Below are 23,888 nucleotides of genomic sequence, written 5' to 3'. Positions count from 1 at the left end.
TGCAGTGATTTCTGCACCCGACCAAATGTGTTCTGGCTGTTACCAGCAGCCAAATGATAATTACTAATAAAAACATTTAGAAGCATCAGTGCTGACATATTTTCACTTCTACTACCTCGGTTATCTCTGAGCTGCAGATGTAGTGAAGCAGCACTGACCAGAGTCCAGTATGTGTCCTGAATGTTTCATCATGTGACCCTGAGATACTGTTGTGGTTTTCTGTTTGCATCCACTTTCTGTCTGATTGCATCACACGGTGCAACAGAGCTGAATTCATTTCTACTTTAAAAAAAAGGTCAAAGTACTGTCTACAAAATGTGAATCTAAGAAACAAAAGAGATGATTAAGTGTCCCAAATACACCTCTCATCGCGTTGAAGCGAGATCGTTGAATGAATATGCTTTAATGTGACATCACTTTGAAGTAGAGGGTTGTACCGTGTGAAAAGTGACTGACAGTTCTCCGCTCCACTCAGACGTTTACATCAAGCCTCATGCTATGTTGCTTTTAAAGCAGAACGATTGAAATTCTGACAAGAGGGCCGTCCCAACTTGAAAGGCGGAAAACAACAACCTCATAATCAAAGATGGCTGACCTCCAAATGTACAGTATTATTAGATGATGTGATATATATTTTTAATCAGCATTTCTGTTTTAATTGAGTCTCTTTAGATCAGTCATACACACAGCACTGTACATTTTTCACGGTCTCTACGGTGAGTACTGGGCTGTAACCGAGGAGACATCTGTCAGTTAATTTGGAGATGGATGTTCAACACAGACATTCGACTACAGTATGTGCTCTTATTTTTCCAGTTCAGCACTACTCTAAATGTTGTACCAACCGATCCCTTTCACCACACATTCCTGCTGTTGGACATATAATCTTCCATCACAGCATTTCCAGCCTTGTAATCTCTATAACCAGATTCTGTATAATAATGCAGAATCTGTAGAAGCGAGACTAGCATCAGATGTTTGGTATAGAAAAGTCTCTAGTTTTCATTTGTAGTGCACTAGCGTTTTCAGCAGGCTTTGTCTTTATGCAGGATAACAGCCCCTATTGAGGGGAAGAATGCAAAACGTAATACGCTGAAATGCAATCTTCAGTCATCTTACAACTTTTTTATGAATATGTCTTTTGACAGGCATCTCCGTCGTCTCTACACATCAACGGCATTCTCACGTTTTAAGATGCTTGTCAGACTGTAAACAAACAAATCTTATTCTACACTGGAAGCACCTCATAGTTGTCCGTCGCTCTCAGAGGCTCGGTCATCATCATCATCAGAGAAAAGCGGATGAGTTGTGAGGTCACCAGCCGTGTTCCTCCTTAGTTTCAAATAACTTCATCATTACTGTGACTTGATGAAGTGGCCTGAAATCTGGATTTTAGTTTAAAGTAGAGCTAAGGAAAGTGGCAGCTCGGTAAACATCCCTCGCCAAAATAGTGGCAGCAGATTCACTGTCGTTGAAGGTTGAACTGACATGGACTGTCTCTGGTTCTAATCGAGGATTAACAGTGACTCTTGTGATCTGTTATGGAAGACTGTGGCTTTCTGGATCAGTGTTATGAATCAGTAGTTGTACCTTGATGCAGTGAGCAACCAGGTTGGCGATGTACTCCTGACAGCTGCCCTCAAGCCCGTGAAAGATCAGGTTCCCGTACTGTTCCACCTAACAGAGAAAGAAACAGAAGCAGGAATAAGTCAAATCTAATTTAAACTGGGGCACCGGTAGCCTAGTGGTTATGTCGAGCGCCTCATGTACAGAGGCTATAGTCCTCGTCACAGCAGCCGAGGGTTTGAATCCGACCTCTGTCCTTTGCTGCATGTCATCCCCCACTCTCTCCTCCCAACATTTCCCGTCTCTCTTCAAATGTTCTTATCTAATAAAGGCTAAATTGGCCAAAAAATCTGATTTAAACTGAGAATTCAAAGTGAGAATAAGATGACCAAACAAAGCTGCACCTTTATAAATCCTTAGGATTGTGGATCGAGTCCGAAATCAGGGAGAGAGAGAGAGAGAGTGGGGAACGACATGCGAGAAAAGAAACCACAGGCCGGATTCGATCCTGCCGCCCACCTGGAGGTCCACAGCCTCTCCATGTACAGTACATGGGGCGTGTGCACCAAACATTACTGTACACTACCTGCAACCTGTAAAAAAAATGTTGTTTAACAAATATAAAAGGTCGGTTTGATTATTTTTTGTGAGTGTGACTTCTGTTTTGTTTTTTGTTTGTTTCATTTGTTTTTCAAGAAATTCTTGGAACAAATTTTATTCTGATATGTTTTGTTTTTTGTAACCAAACTAGTAGTGTCTTAAACAATAAGATTTGTAACAAGGGTAGGTGTAATGAGCTAAAGCTTCAGCCTACACCTTTTCGGTCAAAATGATTTTGTTTTTTTCCTGTGACCGAAATAAATGATTACTACTACTACCACCCTGTCATGTTCCTTTAGGTATGTATCATTATTTTTCATAACCAGTAAAAAAAAAATCTCTAAAAAGACGCTTTGGAGGGTACAAACTTTGATTATTCCAATTGTAACCACCAATCATGTAAAAGCTGTTTGAAAGGGAAAAACAATTAATTTAGGCCTCTTTCAAATCTCTCCCTCAAATGTTTGCAAATGATTTCACGTGTTGTGATTTCTAAAATACTTAAAATACTACTACTACTAAAAAGTATTTAATTTAAATGAGTATTTCAGTTAGTGACACCTCGCTATTCCTGCTCTGTAATTCATCTGATTAATCCTCTCATTCTTTCATGTTTTGTATAACTTGTCTTTCAAAGCGCTGTATTAAATTGCAGCTACACAAAACTGAACTCTTATCTTTAGTTTTGACATCGTCTGCATTCAATGATTGATGGATTTAAAGGTTAATATTACATGAATTCCATGAATAATACAATAGATGCAGCCTAATGTTCCTCTAACACAACTGCATGCTGCAGCAGTGATCGGAGCTTTTAATCATATTTCACTGTCAGAATGGAGTCGCTGAGGATTAAAGCTTACTGTCAGAAATGTAAATCAGTCATCAAATGTAGGATTATTCTATATTTTTACAGGCTGCTGGATAAAATCTCAGCCCAGAGGTTCTTTATTTTCTTTTCTCTCTATACTCTCATTTAAGTTTTTCTCTTCTTACACACCCAAACAGGATCAATTACTCCTAATATGTCAGATTGGGACGACAACACGAGCGCCTTGATTTCCTTAAACTGCTTCATTTTCACCTCCAAAAAATCCAGCAGGGGGCGGTATAGCTGTAAGGAAATAATCACCACTTTAATCCTCAGCTTCCTTTCATCTGTCAATCACTGCATCTCACTCTCTTCTTCACGTCTTTACCGTTTCTCTCGCTGCAGCCTTCGAGCTTCCTCTCTATTTTTCTACATCTTAGTCATCTAATCCCTCAATCCCTCACAGTCCTTTGTGTGTGTGTGTGTGTGTCTGTGTTTGTGTGTGTGCATACCAGGCGGACGTAGTTGTGCAGCAGCGGCAGTGGGAAGAGGTATTCCAGAGCCAACTCATCGAGACACGACTCAGACAGGCCTGTCAGAAAAACACACACACACACACACACACACACACACACACACACACACACACACACACACACACACACACACACACACACACACACACACACACACACACACACACACACACACACACACACACACACACACACACACACACACACACACACACACACACACACACACACACACACACACACACACACACAGAGTAAATTCACACCATAAATCCTCAAATCAGCTCTGGTTTACATGCTCAGTGTCAGCGACTATAAGACGCTGCAGCTCCTCGTGACATCACACAGCTGAGAGCCTCAAGGTGCCCTTCCTGGTTCAGACTGTCCTGAACCTCAAACAGCACAGGTTCAGTGCCCATACCATTCAGGAGCAGTTTGTCCTCAGCTACGGGCTAAAAAGTAATCACTGTTGGCAGTTATTGAAAACAGATAAGAGTGGTGGGTGAGGCTGTTTACTCATTAAAAAGCTCTTAATGCTTCATATCAGAGAGGAGGATGAGTTACAGCTTTGAGAGGTTTTAATGTGCTGCCTGAGGAAATACACACTAATGTCTGTGTCCACACTAAACTCTTCAATACACAAGACAAATGTACAATCATGACATGAAATCATTGGTGTTATATTGGAGTCGATGCACTTAAGTTATCTTGATCGGTTGGTGTAAAGCGATCATAAAACTCAGTCTGAGCGGTGTTAGGCTAGGTGGTTGGGTAGGACGGCTGAAGAGAGACAGGACATGTTGGAAGGAGAGAGAGAGGGGGGTGACATGCAGCAAAGGGAAGAGGCCAGATTTGAACCCACAGCCGCCGTGACGAGGACTATAGCCTCTATACATGGGGCGTGCAACATAACCGCCAGGCTATCGCACTCCCCAAGTTGAAGGTGCACTGTGTAGTTTTGGTAGAGAAATGTACAGATTCTGTGGTATATGTTCATAACTCCATACACAAACTGTCCTCAGAGGAACATTTGGTCCCTGTAACACTGTTTGAAGATAAAATGCTACGCGAGAAGTTATGGTGGGGGGCCCGCAACAGTGAAACCATAAGTCTCCTGGTTAGCTTTTTAGCTCCAAACGGTGTTCCAGGGACCCATTATTTCCTTTGATTAAAGTTTGTGTATTTAGTTCAGAAAAAATAAAGCATCGAATTGTTTCACTTCTCACCGTTCAAATTTCACAACCAAATCTACATAGTGCACCTTTAATCTTTTCTTTAAGTTGAAATCAATCAAAACATGTTTGATGTGCTCTGTTGCTACGGAAACAGTTCTGATGAAAGATGCTGTAGGACTATGACCAATCATATTAATACACAGAAGGAGACTGGTACATTTAATTATGAAGATCAGATAAGATAAGACAAGAGAGAGCTTTATCTGGAAGGGAATTATGGTGCCATATTATAAAATCAGAGTACCACATAAGAGCATCAAATTAATTGATGCTTTTTTCCCCCTTTTTTTTCTAATTTTGCAACAGATTTCCACCTTGTCTCGTCTGGATCGTCTCGTCTGAATACAGTCCTACTTTAATGCCAGGAAGAAATGAAAAGTAATGAAAAATAGTAGTAGGAAACAACATAGAAACATATCCAGCGAGCTGCAAGACAGATATTGACAAAACTAAAAAAGACACAAGGGATTAAGTTATGACTGAATAAACAAACTGGCAACCTCTGATATGTGTCATCACCAATGTTTCAAGACTGTACACCTACGGCTCCTTGAAATGTGTCATCAGTGGATGACGTACATCTGTCTGTTCAGTTAGTCACCATCAATGTATTCATTCCCCCCAGATAACGGGACATGGAGGCTCATATGACCCTCCATCCTCGCTTCTGTTCCCTCACTGTGACTAACACTGTCACTAAACATCTGTAGCAATAAAATGAAGTCTGATGAAGTCTGATCACGTTTGATGGTGATGTTTTACATTACAGTATGTATTGTGGAGTTTTCTGGTTGGAAATATTTACATTTTTGAAGATGTGCATCATCATTAGAAGATAGTGTTGAGTTTAAAATCTGTAGTTTTTTTTCCTTTATACGCAGCGATATTTAGACCTGCAAGTTGTGTTGAAAAATTCATGAATTTGCAATAGGAACCAAAGCAATTTCTAAATGTCAAGAGGAGCAACATTATCTGGTTTAGTTTCTAAAAAATGTAACTATTATAACAAAATACTCCTGTACTGCAGACATGCACCATCTTAGAGTTCTTGTTTTATAGACGTGGCAAAACATGTTTGTTTGGTGAAGACCCCCAAAAAGTCACATTATGCTGATTAAAGATCACATATTATCCTCTTTTAAGACCATTTAAAATAAGTCTCAGAGCTCCCCAAAACGTGTCTAAAGTTTCTTGTTCTAAATCCACTCTGATCCTGTATTTGATCATGTCTATAAACCCCTCTATTTCAGCCCTGCTCAGAACAGGCTGTTTCTGTGTCTGTACCTTTAAATGTAAATGAGCTGTGTCTGACCACGCCCCTCTCTGGAAGATCTTGGGTGGCTCGGGCTCTCTTGTTCCATGCCCTATTGTTTACGGTGAGAATGCAGACTCAGAGGGCAGAACAAACACCTAGCTGTGGGAGTGTCACCCAACTGGGGGAGGGGTTACTGCCCTTTGTGATGTCATAAAGGGAAAATCTCTAAACGGCCTGTTTGAGCACACATTTTCTGAAAAGTGGAACAGGCAAAAGATGGTGAGGATGGACCTTTATCATAATTGGGGGGTTTGTAGCCAGACTAGAAACACAAAACACGGTAAAGAGTATTCTGCAAATGTGTGTGACCTTTAATTAAGAATTGGGATGCACAGACCGTTATTTCTCATCATCTTCACCATGCATCGTATCTTAATCATAATTTCTGTCATAAATGTACTGACAGTTTTTTTTTATGAAACTGTATCTTTACAAGCGCGCATGTTAATTTTAAGTCACAGTTCTCAGGAATATTTGAGGAGCCTGAGACAAAGGAGGGAGAAAAGAGAAAAGGGAAGGAACTTCAGGTGCACAATATTTTTTGGATTATAGGTTTTCTTCTTTCTCTGAAGCTTGTGCCATGCTGTGAGTGAGAGACAGGTCTACGAGCTGAAGGTGAAAGCTGAAGAAATCTGTGTTTCTGGCTCTCAGCCATCACAGAGATGGTGGGCGGGGGGACAGGCAGGTCGATACAGAGCTCTGAGTAAGGACTTCACACATTCTGTAAACACACACAAAGGTCTACACATTGTTGCACCCTCCATGAAGTAAGACGGTCAAATAGACAGAAATAAAACGAGTCAAGACAAAGACAAAGAAGATGCAGAAAAGAGAAAATGAACTGATGACAGGGAGAAGGCGAGGCGGGGAGAGATGGAGAGTTTGTCTGCAGCTCACCCTGATCTTCACGCTGCCAGACTATTGTTCGCTGTTCCTTTTTTTTCCCCTGACTCACTGAGACGAGAAATGCACTAGATAAAGCAATTGGAGGGGTGGAGGCAGTAACAGAAGACAGCAAGAAAGATTATTCCAATATCTGTGGAGCGAGTTAGTCTGCTGCTCAGGGCTGCTGCTGAGACTCATCCATTATCATTAACTGTGCTGTCTGAGGACCTGTTCTGGATCCATGTTCAGCCCTTTCATAGGCCCAGGTAGGGCTTTAAGAACACTGTAGAACAAAGATTACATGTGGGACACTGCTTTGATATTTCATTTTTAATTAAAGAAGACCCCACTCTAGATTGTCCACTCTGGGTTAAACGTTTTCCAGGGTCATGTGTGTGGGTCTCTGCTCGGGGACAAAGACCGGCATTCCTTTGTGACTTAAGGAGAGGCTTTTTAAATCAGATAACCTCCAAACTTTTCTTCATTATCTAACGGCTACTGTAACTAGAAACCTTTGTTCATGTGAAACTGAAGGCGTTTCATCGAATCTCTCCACATTGTCAGTACAATCACCATTTGAGCAGAACACCAGAGCTCATTTCAAACATGTCTAGTAAATGCCTTTTTAAGCTGTATCATTAATAAACTAAAATCAACTAGCATGTTGACTTTGTCTCGTCTCTTACAAGAAGAAGGCGGCTCCCCTTATTGTAGTTTGACGGTAGCTCACAAGTGTAGTTCTAAACTCCATAATATGTTTTTTTTTTTTTTTTTAATGTTCAGGGGCGCTGATAGCCTAGTGGTTATGGTGCCTGCCCCATGTATGAAGGTAGTAGTCCTCATCACATGCACCTTTGTGGCATATCATCCCCTACTCCCTCCTCTCAACACTTCCTGTCTCTCTTCAGCTTTCCTATGTAGTAAAAAGTATTTCAATGTTTACAGGTTAAAAGGTAAGGGTAGAAACGAGGGACGAAAAGAGGACTGACGTCTACATCAGACATCACGACTGATGTGGATCAGATGGATTTAGATTACAATCAGCTGCAGTTCAAAGCAGGTTAGTCTTTATCATTGGTAGATTTCAAACTTATCAGTCAGATTGATTTCTGATTCCACCGCTGTCCACCATCACATCATGTTAAAGAAAGAACAAAGTGTTGGGTGCTTCAACCAACTATCATGTATCCCAAACATTTCTCCTGGGAACTGTTCTGGCTGAAATGTCGCTTCACGCTGAGCCTCACAGTAAGAAGCTTCTGATACATCACTGCCCACACTACGAATGCTTCCAAACCGATTTGTCAGCCCTTCATCCACCAAATGGTTATTATCATCACTGATTATAGCTCTGGTTTTTTTTTTTCGGGTTGTGGCTCGATGCCGTTGAATAACACAGTCGACGGGTTGCCAGGTTTGGTTACCTTTGAGGCGGATGGTGATGCACTGGCTGAGAGGCTTTCTGAGCAGATCCCAGGGTGAGAACGGCAGCTCCTGACCTGGCAGCCACTCAGTGTCACCTGGAAGACGAGAGAGGAGAGAAAGAAACCAGTTACAAAAACACAAACTGAAATACATCAATCAATCGTTATTTGTATAGCGTCAATGATAGCAAGTGTTATCTCTAGACGCTTTACAAAAGAGCATATGGGATAATATGCAGGCAGATTTATATTCCTCGCGTTCCTGTTGTCCACACTTCCTTGCCCCACAGTCCGATGGAATACATGCAGTACATGCATTAATTATGATATATGCATAAGTTATAAGCACCACAATGTAAAATTTATCAGAGTGTCCTTTACAATGTAGGACGAGGCTGTGCTCTATGTAAATAAACTGTGTTAATGTCATCTCAGCTTTAAGAACTCTTCACAAACAAACACATAAATAGGTCGTTTTAATGAAACTTCAAATGTAAACACAAGGTATAGCCTGAACTTTGGCTGATTACAACCTTTTAACATCAATTATTTAGAGTGGATCCCTTCAAATACAAAGGGAATATACACGTATTTCTAGCATGTTTATGTTACACATCTACCCTGATGGGAGACATCATAAAAAGAGAGTTTCATTTATTTCAGTCAGAGATCTTTAGTCGCTCAGTTGTCAACAGGAATCCTTCCTCTCGCTCTTGAGGTCGGCAGAATTAAAAACATACTGGAGGAACACAGGCATAGGGCTGTGTTAAAAAAATCGATATGGTAAGATATCGTCATGTGCTCCTTGCAAATACATGAATATCAATGCAGATGTTACAGTATAGATATGACTGCAAAGCTGTTACGGCCGTTTTAAAAGGCAATTGACCTTTGGTGCAGTTAACACCATAGCCATAGTCAATCAAATATTTTAAGCTTTAACCTTACACCTCTGCTCTTATTCTCAACAATAAAGAACAGCTGTTGCAGTGAATTCTGTGTACACTTTTAAAATGTGTGCTCAAACAAATCAAATATAGGATCAGAGAGGATTTATATCAAGAAACTCCACAGACATGTTTTGGGGAGTTCTGAGACTTATTTAAACTAGTTGAAAAGGAGGATAATATGTGACCTTTAAATGATTATTTGTACATCAAAATCCATGTATTATTTTATCAATCAACCGATTGTATGAAGTAAAACATGTCAAGCTTTCAAGCTCTTTCCTGTGAAGATCTTACCTTTTAAAATACATATATATATATTTAATGTTGTGGTCTAATTTCCTGCAGATCATTAACTGATTCATTGACTCTAAGGTTAGGCACTGAGCTGAAACATGTCACAAGTAGACGTGCTTTCTAAAGGCAACAGAATAAATCAAATGTGACATCCCATCAAAAGTGAGCACATACACAAAGACATGGAGCGAAATAAGAAAAGTCTGCAGTCACGCAGAGCTGGGACAAATGAGACACGCGTGCAGACACACACACATAAAATCCAGACATTAAAGATTGTCTGGATGTCTGCAGTTTGATCCCCTTTGACACACAAGACAGACATTTCCCCCTAATTTGGCACCTTATTTCCCTCCCTCTCTCTACTAGTCTCATCCATTATGCATCCATCCTCTGCTCATGCTTTCTTTTATCGTTATCCCCCCCCCAAAAAAAACCCCCCTCAAATCAGTCTCTTTCCCTATTGCCATGAAAGGTCTTAAAGTGTGAGCGACAGTGAAACAGAAACACGTAGACCTGACTACCAGCAGGGACAGAGACAAAGAGAAGGGAGCAGACTTCGAGGAAGACAACATCAATTTCTTTCTCATCAGTTCAGGACTCAGACAGACCTGCACAGCAACATACACACAGTCTAACATACACTGAACACATCCAGCCCTAACACACAGAGTCTAAGAGTCTGACACACAGACATGAAACTGAAACCCTAAACCTGAGACCCAGCTGTTCTCTGTTGAAATCGGATCATCAGGACAAAAAGGCACACACAGTAGCAACATTCGCACCAACACATTAATAATTCATCAAGTTAAAAAAAACAAAAAACAGTACCAAGTGTGTGAAGCTCTGAGCTGCAGCCAAACAAACATCACCTCAAGTGAGACACAATCAACTTGATCCAGTTAAACATTCAGGATGCAGGTTTACAGTAACCTGCCTAACCTGGAGGTTGCTTTTAATGGTGCTCTTTCTTAAATGTTGTTTGCCCCATATATATATAAAAAAGATGGACTGTGATAGACCAGAAGCTACACAGTGTCCAGGATTGTCCTAGTTACAAGCTGGGTTTCCAAAGAAATGACAAATTAAAAACTTGAATATAATAAACCCATACAGAAACAAACAAAGCACAGAAAGTGTGATGATGATGCACATACAAACAAGTGTGAAAATATGTGTTTGTTTGTGTAAACAGATGTTTGAAATAACCTCTTTGACATATCCACCTATATTTTGTCCCTATATTTTTAAATTCTGCTGTAGTTAGTTGGTGTTTTATGTATATACTGTTTTTTTTTTGTCTATGTGTTTTCTTATTCAAAGGTTCGACTATAAACGTTCATTAGTGTGTCTGTATAGATCTCAAAGCAGCTATGTTGCATACTTACCATTAAAACATGTAATCTAACTCCTTTTCCTATATTTGCATTGAATGGAGCTGCGACCCTCCTCCGCCCCAGTCACCTCCATTTCAGCTCAGCAGAGTTTAGATACAGCCTCAGAAACCCACTCCTCATCACATCCTGTATTCTTCTAATACACCGCTACCACCAACAGAGTCTAGACTCCATAGGGGGGGGTTATCCTGTCCTACTGTTGGCCTCACTACCCATCTGAGTGCATACATTCTCTCCTGATTAAAATGCATCAATAGCTGAAGATCTCCAATATGGCTTCTGCAGTCAACCTTACATGAGTTTTTGTGGTGTCTATGTGTACAGTCCATTTATTGAAGAAGAGTGTTAAGTATACACATCAGAGCCAGGCGCCTACAACATAAACCTGAAGCTAAACAGAGGAGGAAGCAACAAGAGGGAATGGGCGACTGCCAACAGGGCACCTCCAGGTGCAGGAAGCAGCAGTTACTAAATGACAACAGTAGCAGCATAAACACCAACAGGTAGAAAACGTGTGCTTAATCATGAAGTCTCCATTTATCATGTTGTTGGATGGGATGACAGAAGAGATAAACAGGAAGTCGGGGGGTAAAAAACAAACAAACATGTGTCTTCTCACCGATAAGAATGGAGGCAATACTGGCGGGTCCAAGTCCTAGTGGTGGGCGTTGGGCCTCGTCCCGGGCTGCCTGGGATTCCCCACAGAGGGTCTGGAGGTAGGAGGTGAAGGTGCAGCTGAGGGTGGAGCCCAGCTGAGACCAACTCATCAAACGGTCCACTGACACTCTGCCCAGTGACACCTGGTTGCTGGAGAGGCCTTTCTTCTCCTCCTCTAGAGCCTCCACAGGACACATGGAGTCTGTCATTACTCCACCTGAAGAATGGAGTCGAACCTGGACCCGGTACGAGTCTAGAGGAAGAAAGAGGAGGATGTTCAGTAATGGGATAATCAGCGTATGGATAATGGACGCAAAGCTAAAGATTTATGGCATGAATACTCATAGTGTCATGATAAACAATGCTTCCCTTTTAAATGTCCCTCATGTGACCCACACAAGAACCTCCCAGAGAGCTTTCTGTTTTTAAACTACTAAACTCAATGGCAGCGAGCTAGGTGGTCGTGGTCACTCATGCTGTGTTGCTAATCCTGAAATTAACACTACTACTTATACAACCCCAAACAACAAAATAACTAATAATCAATACATTCAAATGACTATAAAAAATGTAGATTGTCATTATATTGCTGGAAAGGTTTGTTAAGCCCTACTGTGTGATGGTACTGCCTTTAGTCCTCAAGGGGATATTCTGGTTTTACACTCTGTTATTGACAGACAGACAGATAAACAGACAGACAGATAAACAGACAGACAGACAGACAGATAAACAGACAGACAGACAGACAGACACACAGACAGACACACAGACATACAGAAAGACAGACAAACAGACAGACAGACACACAGACAGACACACAGACATACACACAGACAGACACACAGACACACAGACAGACACACAGACATACAGACAGACAGACACACAGACATACAGAAAGACAGACAGACAGACACACATACAGACAGACAGACAGAAGGCCACTCACAGAGGTTTTCAAGTAGATCTTTGCAGTCGTCAGTGGCCACGTCGTGAATAGTGCGATTACACTTATCTCTCCTCTCGATGTCTTGTTCAGTGTGGCTGCACAGCACCTCCAGACACTCCTACACACAAACACACAAAGATCACAATCAAAAAACACTACTATAACATCGCAGTAAACCTTTTTTTTTATTACAAGCAGGACAGGTTACTCTGCCTTTGGGGATTAATAAACAAGTGTACAGCATACACATAGAAAAGGTAAAGCTCCTGTGTGTTACTAAAGCATGCATCAATGTGTGGTCCTCGTTTATATTCCAGTCAGACTCTCAGTCTAGTCTGCTCTGGTGTCTCCAGCACTCGTTTCAACTGAGCAGGATGTTTCAGCCAGTAAGGTCAGCCCTTCTATTAGCCTGTGACTGTGGAGCCTGATGCAGGGCGGGACATTAATGGAAGATAGAGTGGACAGATTTAAATAAGTGTTTGTAGAGAGTCAGTGAAGTGAGCATGAATATACACAATGAGGGAAACGTTTAAACATTACAGTACAGACAGTAGAGAGGAGAAGATCAGTTGTGATATCAGGAGGTTGGTTTTGATTCAAATAGTCCCACATATTAGTAACACCACCACAACTAAACGGAGGATTTTAAACACCAGCCTGCACGGGGAAGAACTCTGGTTACATACCTGTAAGTTACTGATTTCACTCAAACACATCTGGTGCATTCACTGTTCCTTTAAACAGCTCATTCTCACCTTGAGGCCCAGAGCAGCGGCCATGTGTGCAGCCGTCCAGCCGTCATTGTTGGCCTGGTTCAGCAGGGTGGCAGGCAGAGCCAGGGTGTCGTGGGGATCAGGGCTCACAGTGGTACCACTCTGAGGCGGGTGGCAGAGGAGAAGACGCAGCGTTTCCACATGTGCTGAGCGCACTGCAGCGTGGAGAGGCGTGCAGCCGTCCTGCAGAGAGGCAGGAGTGAATAAACGTCATACTCTTAAGATTTATTTATTTTTTACAACATTCATTAGTCTGCTAGTATTTTCTTGATTAAAAACATTTCATAGTTTGGTATTAAAAAGAACGTCTTTTTAATGTTCAGCTCAATAGTTTTAGAAAACCTACAATGTTTAACGGAGCATTTGAAATCATCTTTAGAGGTTCAACAAGTCAACATATAATTCACAAGTGTGACATTTGCTTAAACAGTTTTCTAACATTCATGCTTGGTAAAAATAAATCCAAATGTTAAAACTATTCAAATCTAAATAAACCTAAAAAATGTACTCTGAGCATATACTGTCCAGTCAGACTGTGCTCTTGTGACCGAAGTTAAAGTACCTCCTCCATGTTAAATCATTATGTTTGACCCAACACACTGGCCAACATTTCCTGCCGTCTAAAAATACTCCCGTCCTGAAGAGGTCAGATATGCTATGGACTCTTTGGCATCTCTTTGGCTCAGCAGGAAAGTCGGTGCTAAATGTGGAACAAAGCAGGTAACTAAATATAGGCTCCCTGCACATGCTGCTACGGCAACTAAAAGTATCACCCCTGTATGGTTTCCATGGAAACCCAGGAAGCCTGTGCATCAATTAACCTCCGCCGATCTATAGACAAAAACCCCTGAGATTAAAGAAATCCTTCACGTGAGGCAGGATGAGTGTGAAACAATGAAGAGTGTCAGAATGAATGAGACAAGGTGAGGAAACAATAAGCTGTGTTTGCTTTGAAAAAAGGAATTCAGTGGAATAGGATTTGCTCATAGTACAGTCTATTAGAATGGATTTCAAATGGGAAGCATAGAGGACATTTGTTTAGGAATTCAGCAGATCCTCCTTCCCAAGATTTGCTCATGAAATGGTTATAAAAAAAATGAAAACGGTTTGGTGAATTAGTAAATGTCTAGAGACGATGAAATTCAACGATCAAAGGAGAGAAGGTTCATACATTTAGAACGCGCAAAGCTTTGTTCATTTGGTTGTATTGTCTATGACATATCCTAAAACCTCTGATTAAAACAAATCCTACTTTAAATTAGGGCTGGGCAACGATTAAAAGTTTTAATCGCGTTAATCGCATGAGTTCCTGTGATTAATCACGATTAATCGCATTGTTATACGCAAAATCCAATAATGAATTAAAAAGTAGTGTATAGTGCACTTTTATTGTAAATGTACTTCTCAACTTAAACAATGTAATCAAAGCAAATAAATACAAAACTCAAGCTCATTGCATTCGTTGCAGTCTGGACGCAGAGTGGTGTGGGTCTCCTCTCTCCTCTCTGACTGACAGCCTGTGAGTGCTTTTGGAAGGGGGAGGGGCTCACGGCAGCACCCGCTGCTCGTTGAGGACAGTAACTGCAGAGCAATACGTGCTTTCACGTCAGTTTCTTACACCAAAAAAGTCTCCAATAACACCAGAAAAAGTCGCTAGATTTGTCGCTAGTAGCTGTTGACAAAAAAAGTCGCCAAGGGGGTTTGGAAAGTCGCCAGATTTAGTGAGAAAGTCGCCAAGTTGGCAACACTGTTTCCTCTTTCCTGTGAGCGCCGCAGCAGTAAGCAACATACTAGGCTCGCTCATGATGGAATTTTACAAAATAAAAGCCAGTGAGCAACAGACTTTTACAATAAGAAAATAAATAAAAACTGCGTTAATGCGAGATAAGATAATTGTCGGCGATAATTAATTAATGAGTTATATAACGCGTTAACGTGCCCAGCCCTACTTTAAATGTTGTAGCCTCTCGGACCCCCAAAATACTGACTGGCCAAAATCAAGTTGCTAAACTAAAAGCCTGAATTGATGATTTTACAGACAAACTGAGGAAACACATCTGCACATTGACTTTTGTATAATCATATGAATCAAAGCCAAGCGCTGAGGTGCCTGTGTTATTTAAAGGGGTTCTTGTTCAGTGCACTTACGGAGGTGCTGCACGCACGATCGGCTCCGGCGTTCAGCAGGACCCGGACACAGTCCAGCCTTCCTGCCTCACAGGCCAGAAAGAGGGGAGTCTGTCCACCAGCTGCCCCCGCATCCACAGCAGCTCCTGCAGCAAGCAGCACCGCCACACAGCTGGATGGAGGAGGAACACATGGACCACATCATACATGTAGTAAATACAGAGTGTACAGAGTGAACTCACATATACAGAGATAAGACACACATTTAGCTCAATACAAAAAAAAAAAAAAAAAAAAACTGTTATTGTGCAGCAATCTCACACTTCTGGATAACTTATATTCTTAGTAACAAACTAAATAGTTCCAACAACAACTCAAGAGAAAACTCACATTTTGCTGCTGGTTAGAAAACACATGGCAAATCCACATGTGTGTATACATTCACACACTTTCCATTTTCTAATAGCAAACATAAAGGCAGAATAATTCATGCGTGAAAATGAAGCTTCTAAGTCAGAGCAGCAGTTGTGTTGTTGAAAACAAGTTAAGACATTGATCAGTCACCGGTTAATACGAGCACTGAGTCACAACCACAGAAACGACATTTAACCTCATAAAACAAACCCTGTGTGTGTGTGTGTGTGTGTGTGTGTGTGTTGTGTGTGTGTGTGTGTGTGCCATGAGCATGCCTTCTACATATTCCCACTCTATAAATAACACACTGATCAGATATTACAACACTGCACATTCCCCAGCTGGTCCTGGGTATCGTGATTTTGGCAAGCGCAAACATACACACACAGAGACACACACACACACACACACACACACAGAGACACAGAGACACACACACACACACACACACAGAGACACAGAGACACACACACACGCACACACACACACGCACACACACACACGCACGCACGCACGCACGCACACACACAGAGACACATGCACACGGTAGTTGTCGTAGTGTCTTCTGCCTTTAGCTTTAGGGATCACATCAGGATCAATAGATGTAAACAGTGACTGTGACTGTAGTGTGCGAGCAGATGTTTCCTTCCTTGTTTATAATTTATAACAGAAGTTCCACCGATGATTGGGGAGGACAAACCTCCAGCAGAGACGACATCAAGCTGCAAACACTGACAACAGATGCCCGGTTGAAGTTCCAAACTGGGCTTACTGCCTCTGTGGGGAATCTCCCCATAAAGCTTCATAAGGCTCAACTTAACAGTCTACTGTGTAAGTCCAATAAGCCCCTCAGGTCATGCTGATGTGTTGACTCTACCAAGCAGACATGCTGGCCCTGCTTTCAGCACAAAACCCAACAGGGTTACTGGGATCGGTCCCCCGGTCGTATTTCACACATTAGAGGTTACAGCTGTGCTGGTCTCACAGTGAAATCTGCGTGATGAGTCATCAATTGAAAACATGAAACACACATTAAATACATGTGTGGCTAAAAGGGAGCGGTCAAGATCCAACAAGTCCCCTAAATTCAAGTCAAGAGAGGCATTAAGGCTCCGATACAAAAGTTAATACTGACAAGATGTCTCAGTGTGTTTTAGGATAAGACTATAGTTTCAGTGATAGTGGACTGCAAGGGTTTGGAGTAGGAAAAAGTCTAAACGTGCAAATCTTATTGCATATTTAAGTTATATGCTATGAAAGCCCTAAGTTAACATGCATGCATACATTTTATTTGCTCAATTTATTTGGACGAGTCATTTCAGGCGTTTTCTCAGTATCTCGACATAGAAACGGGCCTGACTGACCTCTAGCGTGGGCAGTGGGAGCATGGCATGTCGTGGTCTGGCCCATTAGTGCCACACCAAGACAGCATATTGTTTTGATTAATTAATTAATAATTAAATAAAAACTGTGCAGTGTGTGTGGAAGTTTGGTTTGGAAGAATTATAGTAGAAGACACAGAAGCGTTTTAAACTCACCTGCTGTGGCCGTGGGCAGCAGCGAAGTGTAAAGGTGTGAATCCATTTTCAGCAGAAACATCAGCAGGCGATCCTGAAGACAGCAGCAGCTTCACACACTCTGACAGAGACAACGATATCAAAAAGATGTTAATGTTGCAGCCAGATACTCCAAGAAACAACTCCTCAACATGTTACCACACAAATCCTGCAGTTTGCCTCGGATTTATTATTATTATTATTCTCTGTCGAACATACATCGGCCGTTGTCAACAGACTGTTGTCATGGAGACGGGATGGACGTGCAGCGCTTTTACTCTCAGTGCACAAATGCTTCATGCAACCGAGCGCACAGCCAGCGCTTTCTCCCCGGAAAAAAACTCCGTGGACACAGGGCCTTACAGTATATAGTCTTATTTAGTCTTGTTCATATTAGTCTTTGTTTATTTTGTGTTTATTGTCGATATTTAATGTTGTACTTTTTCTACATAGAGAGCAGAGTTCACTGAAGTTGTATTCTTTGTGTGTAAGAGCATACATGGACAATAAAGCTGATTCTGATTTATTATTGAAGGACAATTACAGTTTGTATTTTTGACCCTCTTCACAAGATGAATAAAGCATAACAAACCTGACGTACCCAAAAAATCACCTGTATGTGAATCTTACAAAGACTCGGCAGCGCTTCCACTCCTTTGTCTACAAATCTAATTCCAAACTTGAATGTAAAAATTCCCACTTAAGATAAATCAGCAGTAAGTGTGACAATCTTCAAATGCTACTTTTCCCATTTTTTTCTCATTCGGCACAGATGCTTGAACTTTCATCTTTATTGAAACAAGTCGTCAAATTTCTACCCTTGAATACAACCATACACTCCCACTGTTTCAAAGAATATGAACAGAAATCCCCAGGAATATGCTCAGCTCCGTACAGTGAGTGATCAAAACCAACCTTTGATGAGATACTACGCTCGACATTTCAAAGCTAGTCCAACAGCAGCTAAACAAGAAGTGGGTCAGGACTTCAGCTCTCTCTGCATGTGACATCAGTCTTTACAAAAATAGTTACATACGTATTTATGCATCGGTGTTCAGCGGAGGGGGCTGCTGCTGTAAAAGCCGAGGTATGGCAACTTGATATGATATGACGTTAAAGTTGAAAATGTGTTGAAAGACATTCACAGAAGCTGTCTCTTTCTTTTTCATGATGTTTGCATCTAAAGCTTGACAAATGGCATATCAGGCTCTTTGGGCATATGAGAAAAAACACTTTCATGTAATCTAAATTTGCAAAGTGCATATTAAAAAATACTCTATAATTATGGGAGGGTTTGTGGTATTTCATGTGTGTGTTTGTGTGTGCATGTTTGTGTGTACGCACTTTGTAGAACCACCTCTAAGCCTTCTGCACAGCTGTCCTTCAGCTGCATTAGTCGTGTTCATGGATCAACGCTCCTCCCCTGACAGAGCGCTACAAAACATCTCAGCAGGGAGGTAACCTTGATGGGCCTGATGTGTGTCAGTGTGAGTTTATCAGTGTGCATATTGGTCTAAACGCATTAAATATTCTGTGTGTGTGTGTGCGTGTGTGTTTGTGAGACGGTGTGGGTAATGTTGTGTGTTTGTGTCAGATGAACGAGCATGCAGTTGACATCGTCGCTGAGGTTACAGCCCCCGACATGACAGTCCATCTCATTTAATGGAGGACAACATAATGGGCTTATAGCAGCAGCTCACACAATTACAGGATTTACAACCGAGAGCTTATCAGCCGCAGGTCTTTGTCCACTCAAAGCATCTTTATCCATCAAGAAAAAGCTTATCTATGGAAATGCTTGTCCGGACGTATTCCACGTCTTTAGAGGTTAATATTGTAAATCAATTGAACCGTTTTGTCATTAGGAAAAAAAAAAGGTAAAAGCACATTTTCAGATTATTTATGCTACCGAGTTAACCTGAAGCTGTGTGTTGTATTTCATTACAAGTCAGTTTTAATATTGATTAAATAACCAACATCTGCTTTATATATCAGATTTATTTAAATAAAAACGTTTTTTATTTTATGTTTTTTTATTTTCCTTGAATGTGCAGAAAAGGGAAAATAATGAAATGTATAGAATTAACTGAGAATGTACAGTTATGTAGTTTTGTATTCTTTCCTCCCACATGTAGGGCATAGATCATTTATTAATATAATGGTTAATTTTCTAACCATTACTAGGCTGGTGTCTTATGATCCATTAAACAAATGCAGGAATTATGTAACTCAACTATAGGTCATGCCCACAGATCAATTGATCCTGTGTGAAACCTTTGTTTGTATTGTAATGTATCGCCCTGTCTTTATCGATCAATACTAATCAATACAAGCCTCGAAGACTTCTCTTTAAAATCAATCAACCAGCCAACCACAGACCAGAACCACAGATAGCCATCTTGTTCCCAGCAGCTTCACCTATGCTTTCAAATATACATCAGCCGTGTTATTTGAAGCCACAAATGTAACTACACCGACTCCCATCGTCTGACCAGCTGTTAAAATTAACTTTTAAAAGTTGACAGTAGAGGATAAGCTTGGTGGAGAAGTTTGCTCTTTTTTTCCAGTTTATTGTGCAGCTCTGACTCGACAGATGAGATTCCAGTTTGCCTATAAATGATAGAGCAGGTCCTCCAAATAAGCACTCAAACCGGTCATGCATAATGGATCCTGATTGTCGCAATTCATTTGGAAAAACAGTCAAGACCAGACTCCAGATTTGACTAGAAATTAAACGGATACTGGCAAAGTATTATTTACACACTGCCGGTCAGGAGCTTTTTCTTTTTTAGGACATACAAAAGTGGAATTGTTGTCAGAATCACTAATATCTTTATGATTTCAATCTTATTGCAGATGGCTTTTAGTGCAGGTGTTTCTAAATTTGATTATTCCAATGAGGAGTATTTGCATATGAAGTGGTCCATTTAAGCCGAAATCTATGCTTATTACAATCTTTAAACTGGAGAACCAAGAAGCTGTTTGCTTAGGAGTCAATTTAGGTTGCATTTGACCTGCTGTGGATGCCTTGAGACTTTTATGATTTCATTTATCTGATTTGTGCAGGTTGAGTGGCTACAAATGGCGTGCAAACCTTTAATTTCTACTAAGACAAAAACAAATCTGTTATTAACCCATACAAATCTAAAGCAGAAATGTAAACCTTTAACAGGTCTGTGAGGTTCTCCTTCAGGGTACAACCTTCGTCAGATGGCCACCATTATTTTTCACTTCAAGCTACAATGTGTCCCACATGTGCAGTACCTTTCATTTAATGGACACAATTGTAGAAAAGCTCTTCCTCCACCGACTCTCCTCTCTGACGTTCTATTACCTGCTTTATCACAAGATATTCTTCAACAACCAAACATAAACCAACATTAATGAATAAAACATGAATTACCTGTGTGTCCATTCTGAGCAGCAGCAAACAAGGCAGAGGTTTGGTTGTGGTTGTGGTAGAAATGGTGGTCTTGGTCAAGTAGGTTGGGCTTGTTGTCCATGGCGTTGGTAGTGTTGGTGGACGTGGAGGTGGTTGTAGTAGTAGTAGTAGTGATGATGGTGTTGGTGGTGGTCGGGTCTGGTTGGTTAAGCAGCATTGACAATAAAGTGACATTTCCCTGGGAAGCAGCTTGGGGTAGCAGGGGGTGCCCGCCGTCCAGGGCAGCAGGCCCACCGCCGCTTAGAGAGGAGACTACGGAGGGACACCAGCCTGCAGGGGGGAGGAGGAGCAGGAGCAGCACAGGTTAAACTAGGCAGAGGAAGAGAAGGAGGAAGGGGAAGCTTCTAGAAGTGCTGAGGATGGGAGAGCAAAGGGGGCAGGAGTGTGGACGAGTTGGAAGGAACAGAGATAACACTTCAGTTCAGCAAACACGACGGTACAGTCTGTTTTGTCCAAGCAGCAGCCAAGAGTAAGACAGTGCAGTTTTAAAAAAAAAAATACACTTCCAAGGTGAAAACTGAAGCAGTGGTTGTATTAACCTCAGCAGATGGCAACGTGGTAACGGGCCAGTTAACTAAAGCTCATGTCGTGCAGCAAACACATTGTTCAAATCCCTGTATCTTTATTTAATTTCTGGTTCAGGTCTAAAAGTGTCTAAATACCAAGACAAGGAAAATCAAACACACAAAGGCATGAGGTTCAAAGTACAGAGTCATGTACTTTACTGTCTTTGAGTAAAATGTTAGCTAGCTATCTAAGGTTCATATGTTAGCCTGCTAGCTTGAAGTCAAATGTTAGCTAATAGACATTTTGGGTTTTTTTACACAGTGGTGATGTGTTTTGTGGGCGGAGCCTAAATGGTAGTAGAAAGTTAGCTGGCAGTAGCTTGCTGTCAATTCACAAACTAGGACAGTGTCTGGCAGCTAAACACAAGTCATATTACAGGAACAATCTAACCGTTAGCAATGGGGTGAGGTTTCCTGACCTGCAGTCACTGTCAGCTCCATGGGTCAAGGATCTAACTAAATGACCAACGCTACAGTGGCCAGACATCTTTGTATACCTCATGGAGAAATCCCAGTATCTATACTATACTAAAGAAAAACGGAAGACATTCAAAACTCTTGACACATACAGTGATGTACTTTGCGATCATGTCCAGGACATTCAATACCAAGATTAGTCGGATGTTTTTTGCGTATTTAGGAGGGACATACTGCCTAGCCAGCAGCGAGGATGAAGAACTCAGCTACAGTAACAAGACGTGGGCGATCATAAACAAGTTTAACTACTACATTCTGACCGGGAAATGCACTCTTAAGGCTAGGTTAGTATTAACTCTGTGTTCGTTGTTTAATTAATTGTTTACTCTATTTGAGAACAATGTCAATCAATATAAGTAAGTGATGTTGTGGCTTTAATTTGAACACAGAAATCTAATATTAAACCTCTAAAAACAGGCTATGCAGTGGGTTTCTGTTGCCTGGAGCTATTCTTGGCTAATCCCACATGGAGATATGTTATTTTATGAACAAATCAGTAGGATTACGTGTGGATTATAGAGGGAGTTTTTGTTTTATCTTTAGCTGGAGCTGGTCCACTTAACGCCACCTGTAAGATTATCTTTCCTCCATATCTGCCACTAGAAATATCAAATATCACTTAAGTGTAGGCGCAATTTCAATCCTCAAAAATAATGCCCAAATAATCTATTTAAGATTCTTGTACCTAAAAAACTAATGTGAGGCACTGTATCAAAGTTTCATACAGGCCACCGTATTTTTACTGTATGCTGTATTTCCTGTAAACTATCCATGTGTTTCCAGAGGGCTTTCATCGAAAATATTCAATGTATGTTTTAAAATATTTTAACCCAAGCGGCAACTTCCGGTGTTGAAAAATGACGAGCATGCGCAAGTGAAAAATCCTGCAGTTCGTCTTGTGTCCACTTGAGGCTAGCTCCAAGAGCCCCAGAAGTCACATACACACCACATTCAAAAAAGCCAGTTTTGCCGCTTAAATTAACATGTTTACAGCCTGGTACAAAATATTAAATCGGTTTGATTAGTTATTGTCTTCATGGGCACACACTGTACTGTGATTTTTTTTTCAAAACTGCTCCTTTTTGATTTTATGAACAATATGTGTTATCCATAGTTAGGCGCGTAGCTGACATGATTGACAGTTGGGTGCGATGTAATGGTTTATCATGAGGCTTAAAACCCGCCTCATCATTAGGTTTACTGAAGTTAGGATAAGACAGGATTTCCAGCATGGTGGCTGCTGTCAGTGAGCCTCCAGAGCCCCCTGCAGTAACAGACGACTGAAGTCACTCAAGCTTCTTCCATTCATATTTACAGTCTATGTTTTACACACATTTCCCCAAAATTCTGCCTGACATAATGATTCCTTTAGGCACTTCACCACTAGGAAAAGAAAATCTCCCAACATAATCAAAGTTTTGCTGCACAGCACACGCTTTAACAGACTAAGGCACCATGAGGTTTTCAGAGTTTAAATGTTAATGACAGTTTTCTCTTGAAATGATATACCTAATCAAATGTCAAAGTTGACTGAAATACATGTTTTTAACTGGAGAAGAAAAAGTGCAACCTTGAAATTTTTCTAAGGGATTGAATCAACCAGTGAAGTGTGTTGCTGCGTGGACAAAAGAGCCAATCAATGATCAGATTAATATCTATCTGACGGATAGCATTCATCACTCATCCTCTAAACTCACAAATGGGCAATCAAAAATACAAAAAAAAATTAGAATGGTAGTTTAGAAACTACAGAGCATCATTATTATAATTATCAGTGATTAAGAACAAACAGATGAAGTAAGGTATAGAAAACAGACCTAATTATAAACCCAGAACCATGGCTAAAACTAATGGTTCGACTGAGAGTGAATGTATTTCTAAAGGAAACTTCAAAACTATTCTTGAACATAG

The 23,888-nt window shown here is 40.9% G+C and overlaps 1 protein-coding gene across 1 annotated transcript in view; it reads right to left on the bottom strand.

The window, feature by feature from the left end:
* Positions 1 to 23,888, bottom strand: part of cttnbp2 (cortactin binding protein 2) — a 98,023-nt gene that overhangs the window by 11,697 nt on the left and 62,438 nt on the right. Inside the window, exons 5-13 of the mRNA XM_061035962.1 lie at positions 20,896 to 21,204; positions 17,475 to 17,574; positions 15,544 to 15,694; positions 13,378 to 13,578; positions 12,623 to 12,740; positions 11,636 to 11,926; positions 8,373 to 8,468; positions 3,490 to 3,569; positions 1,591 to 1,677 (exon numbers count right to left, since the gene is read on the bottom strand). Of these exons, the coding sequence (XP_060891945.1) occupies positions 1,591 to 1,677; positions 3,490 to 3,569; positions 8,373 to 8,468; positions 11,636 to 11,926; positions 12,623 to 12,740; positions 13,378 to 13,578; positions 15,544 to 15,694; positions 17,475 to 17,574; positions 20,896 to 21,204 (1,433 nt within the window). The remainder of the gene's footprint in view (positions 1 to 1,590; positions 1,678 to 3,489; positions 3,570 to 8,372; positions 8,469 to 11,635; positions 11,927 to 12,622; positions 12,741 to 13,377; positions 13,579 to 15,543; positions 15,695 to 17,474; positions 17,575 to 20,895; positions 21,205 to 23,888) is intronic.

This window comes from Labrus mixtus, chromosome 4, assembly GCF_963584025.1.
Source record: "Labrus mixtus chromosome 4, fLabMix1.1, whole genome shotgun sequence".
Lineage (NCBI taxonomy): Eukaryota > Metazoa > Chordata > Actinopteri > Labriformes > Labridae > Labrus > Labrus mixtus.
This window is presented reverse-complemented; position numbering and strand designations above follow the sequence as displayed.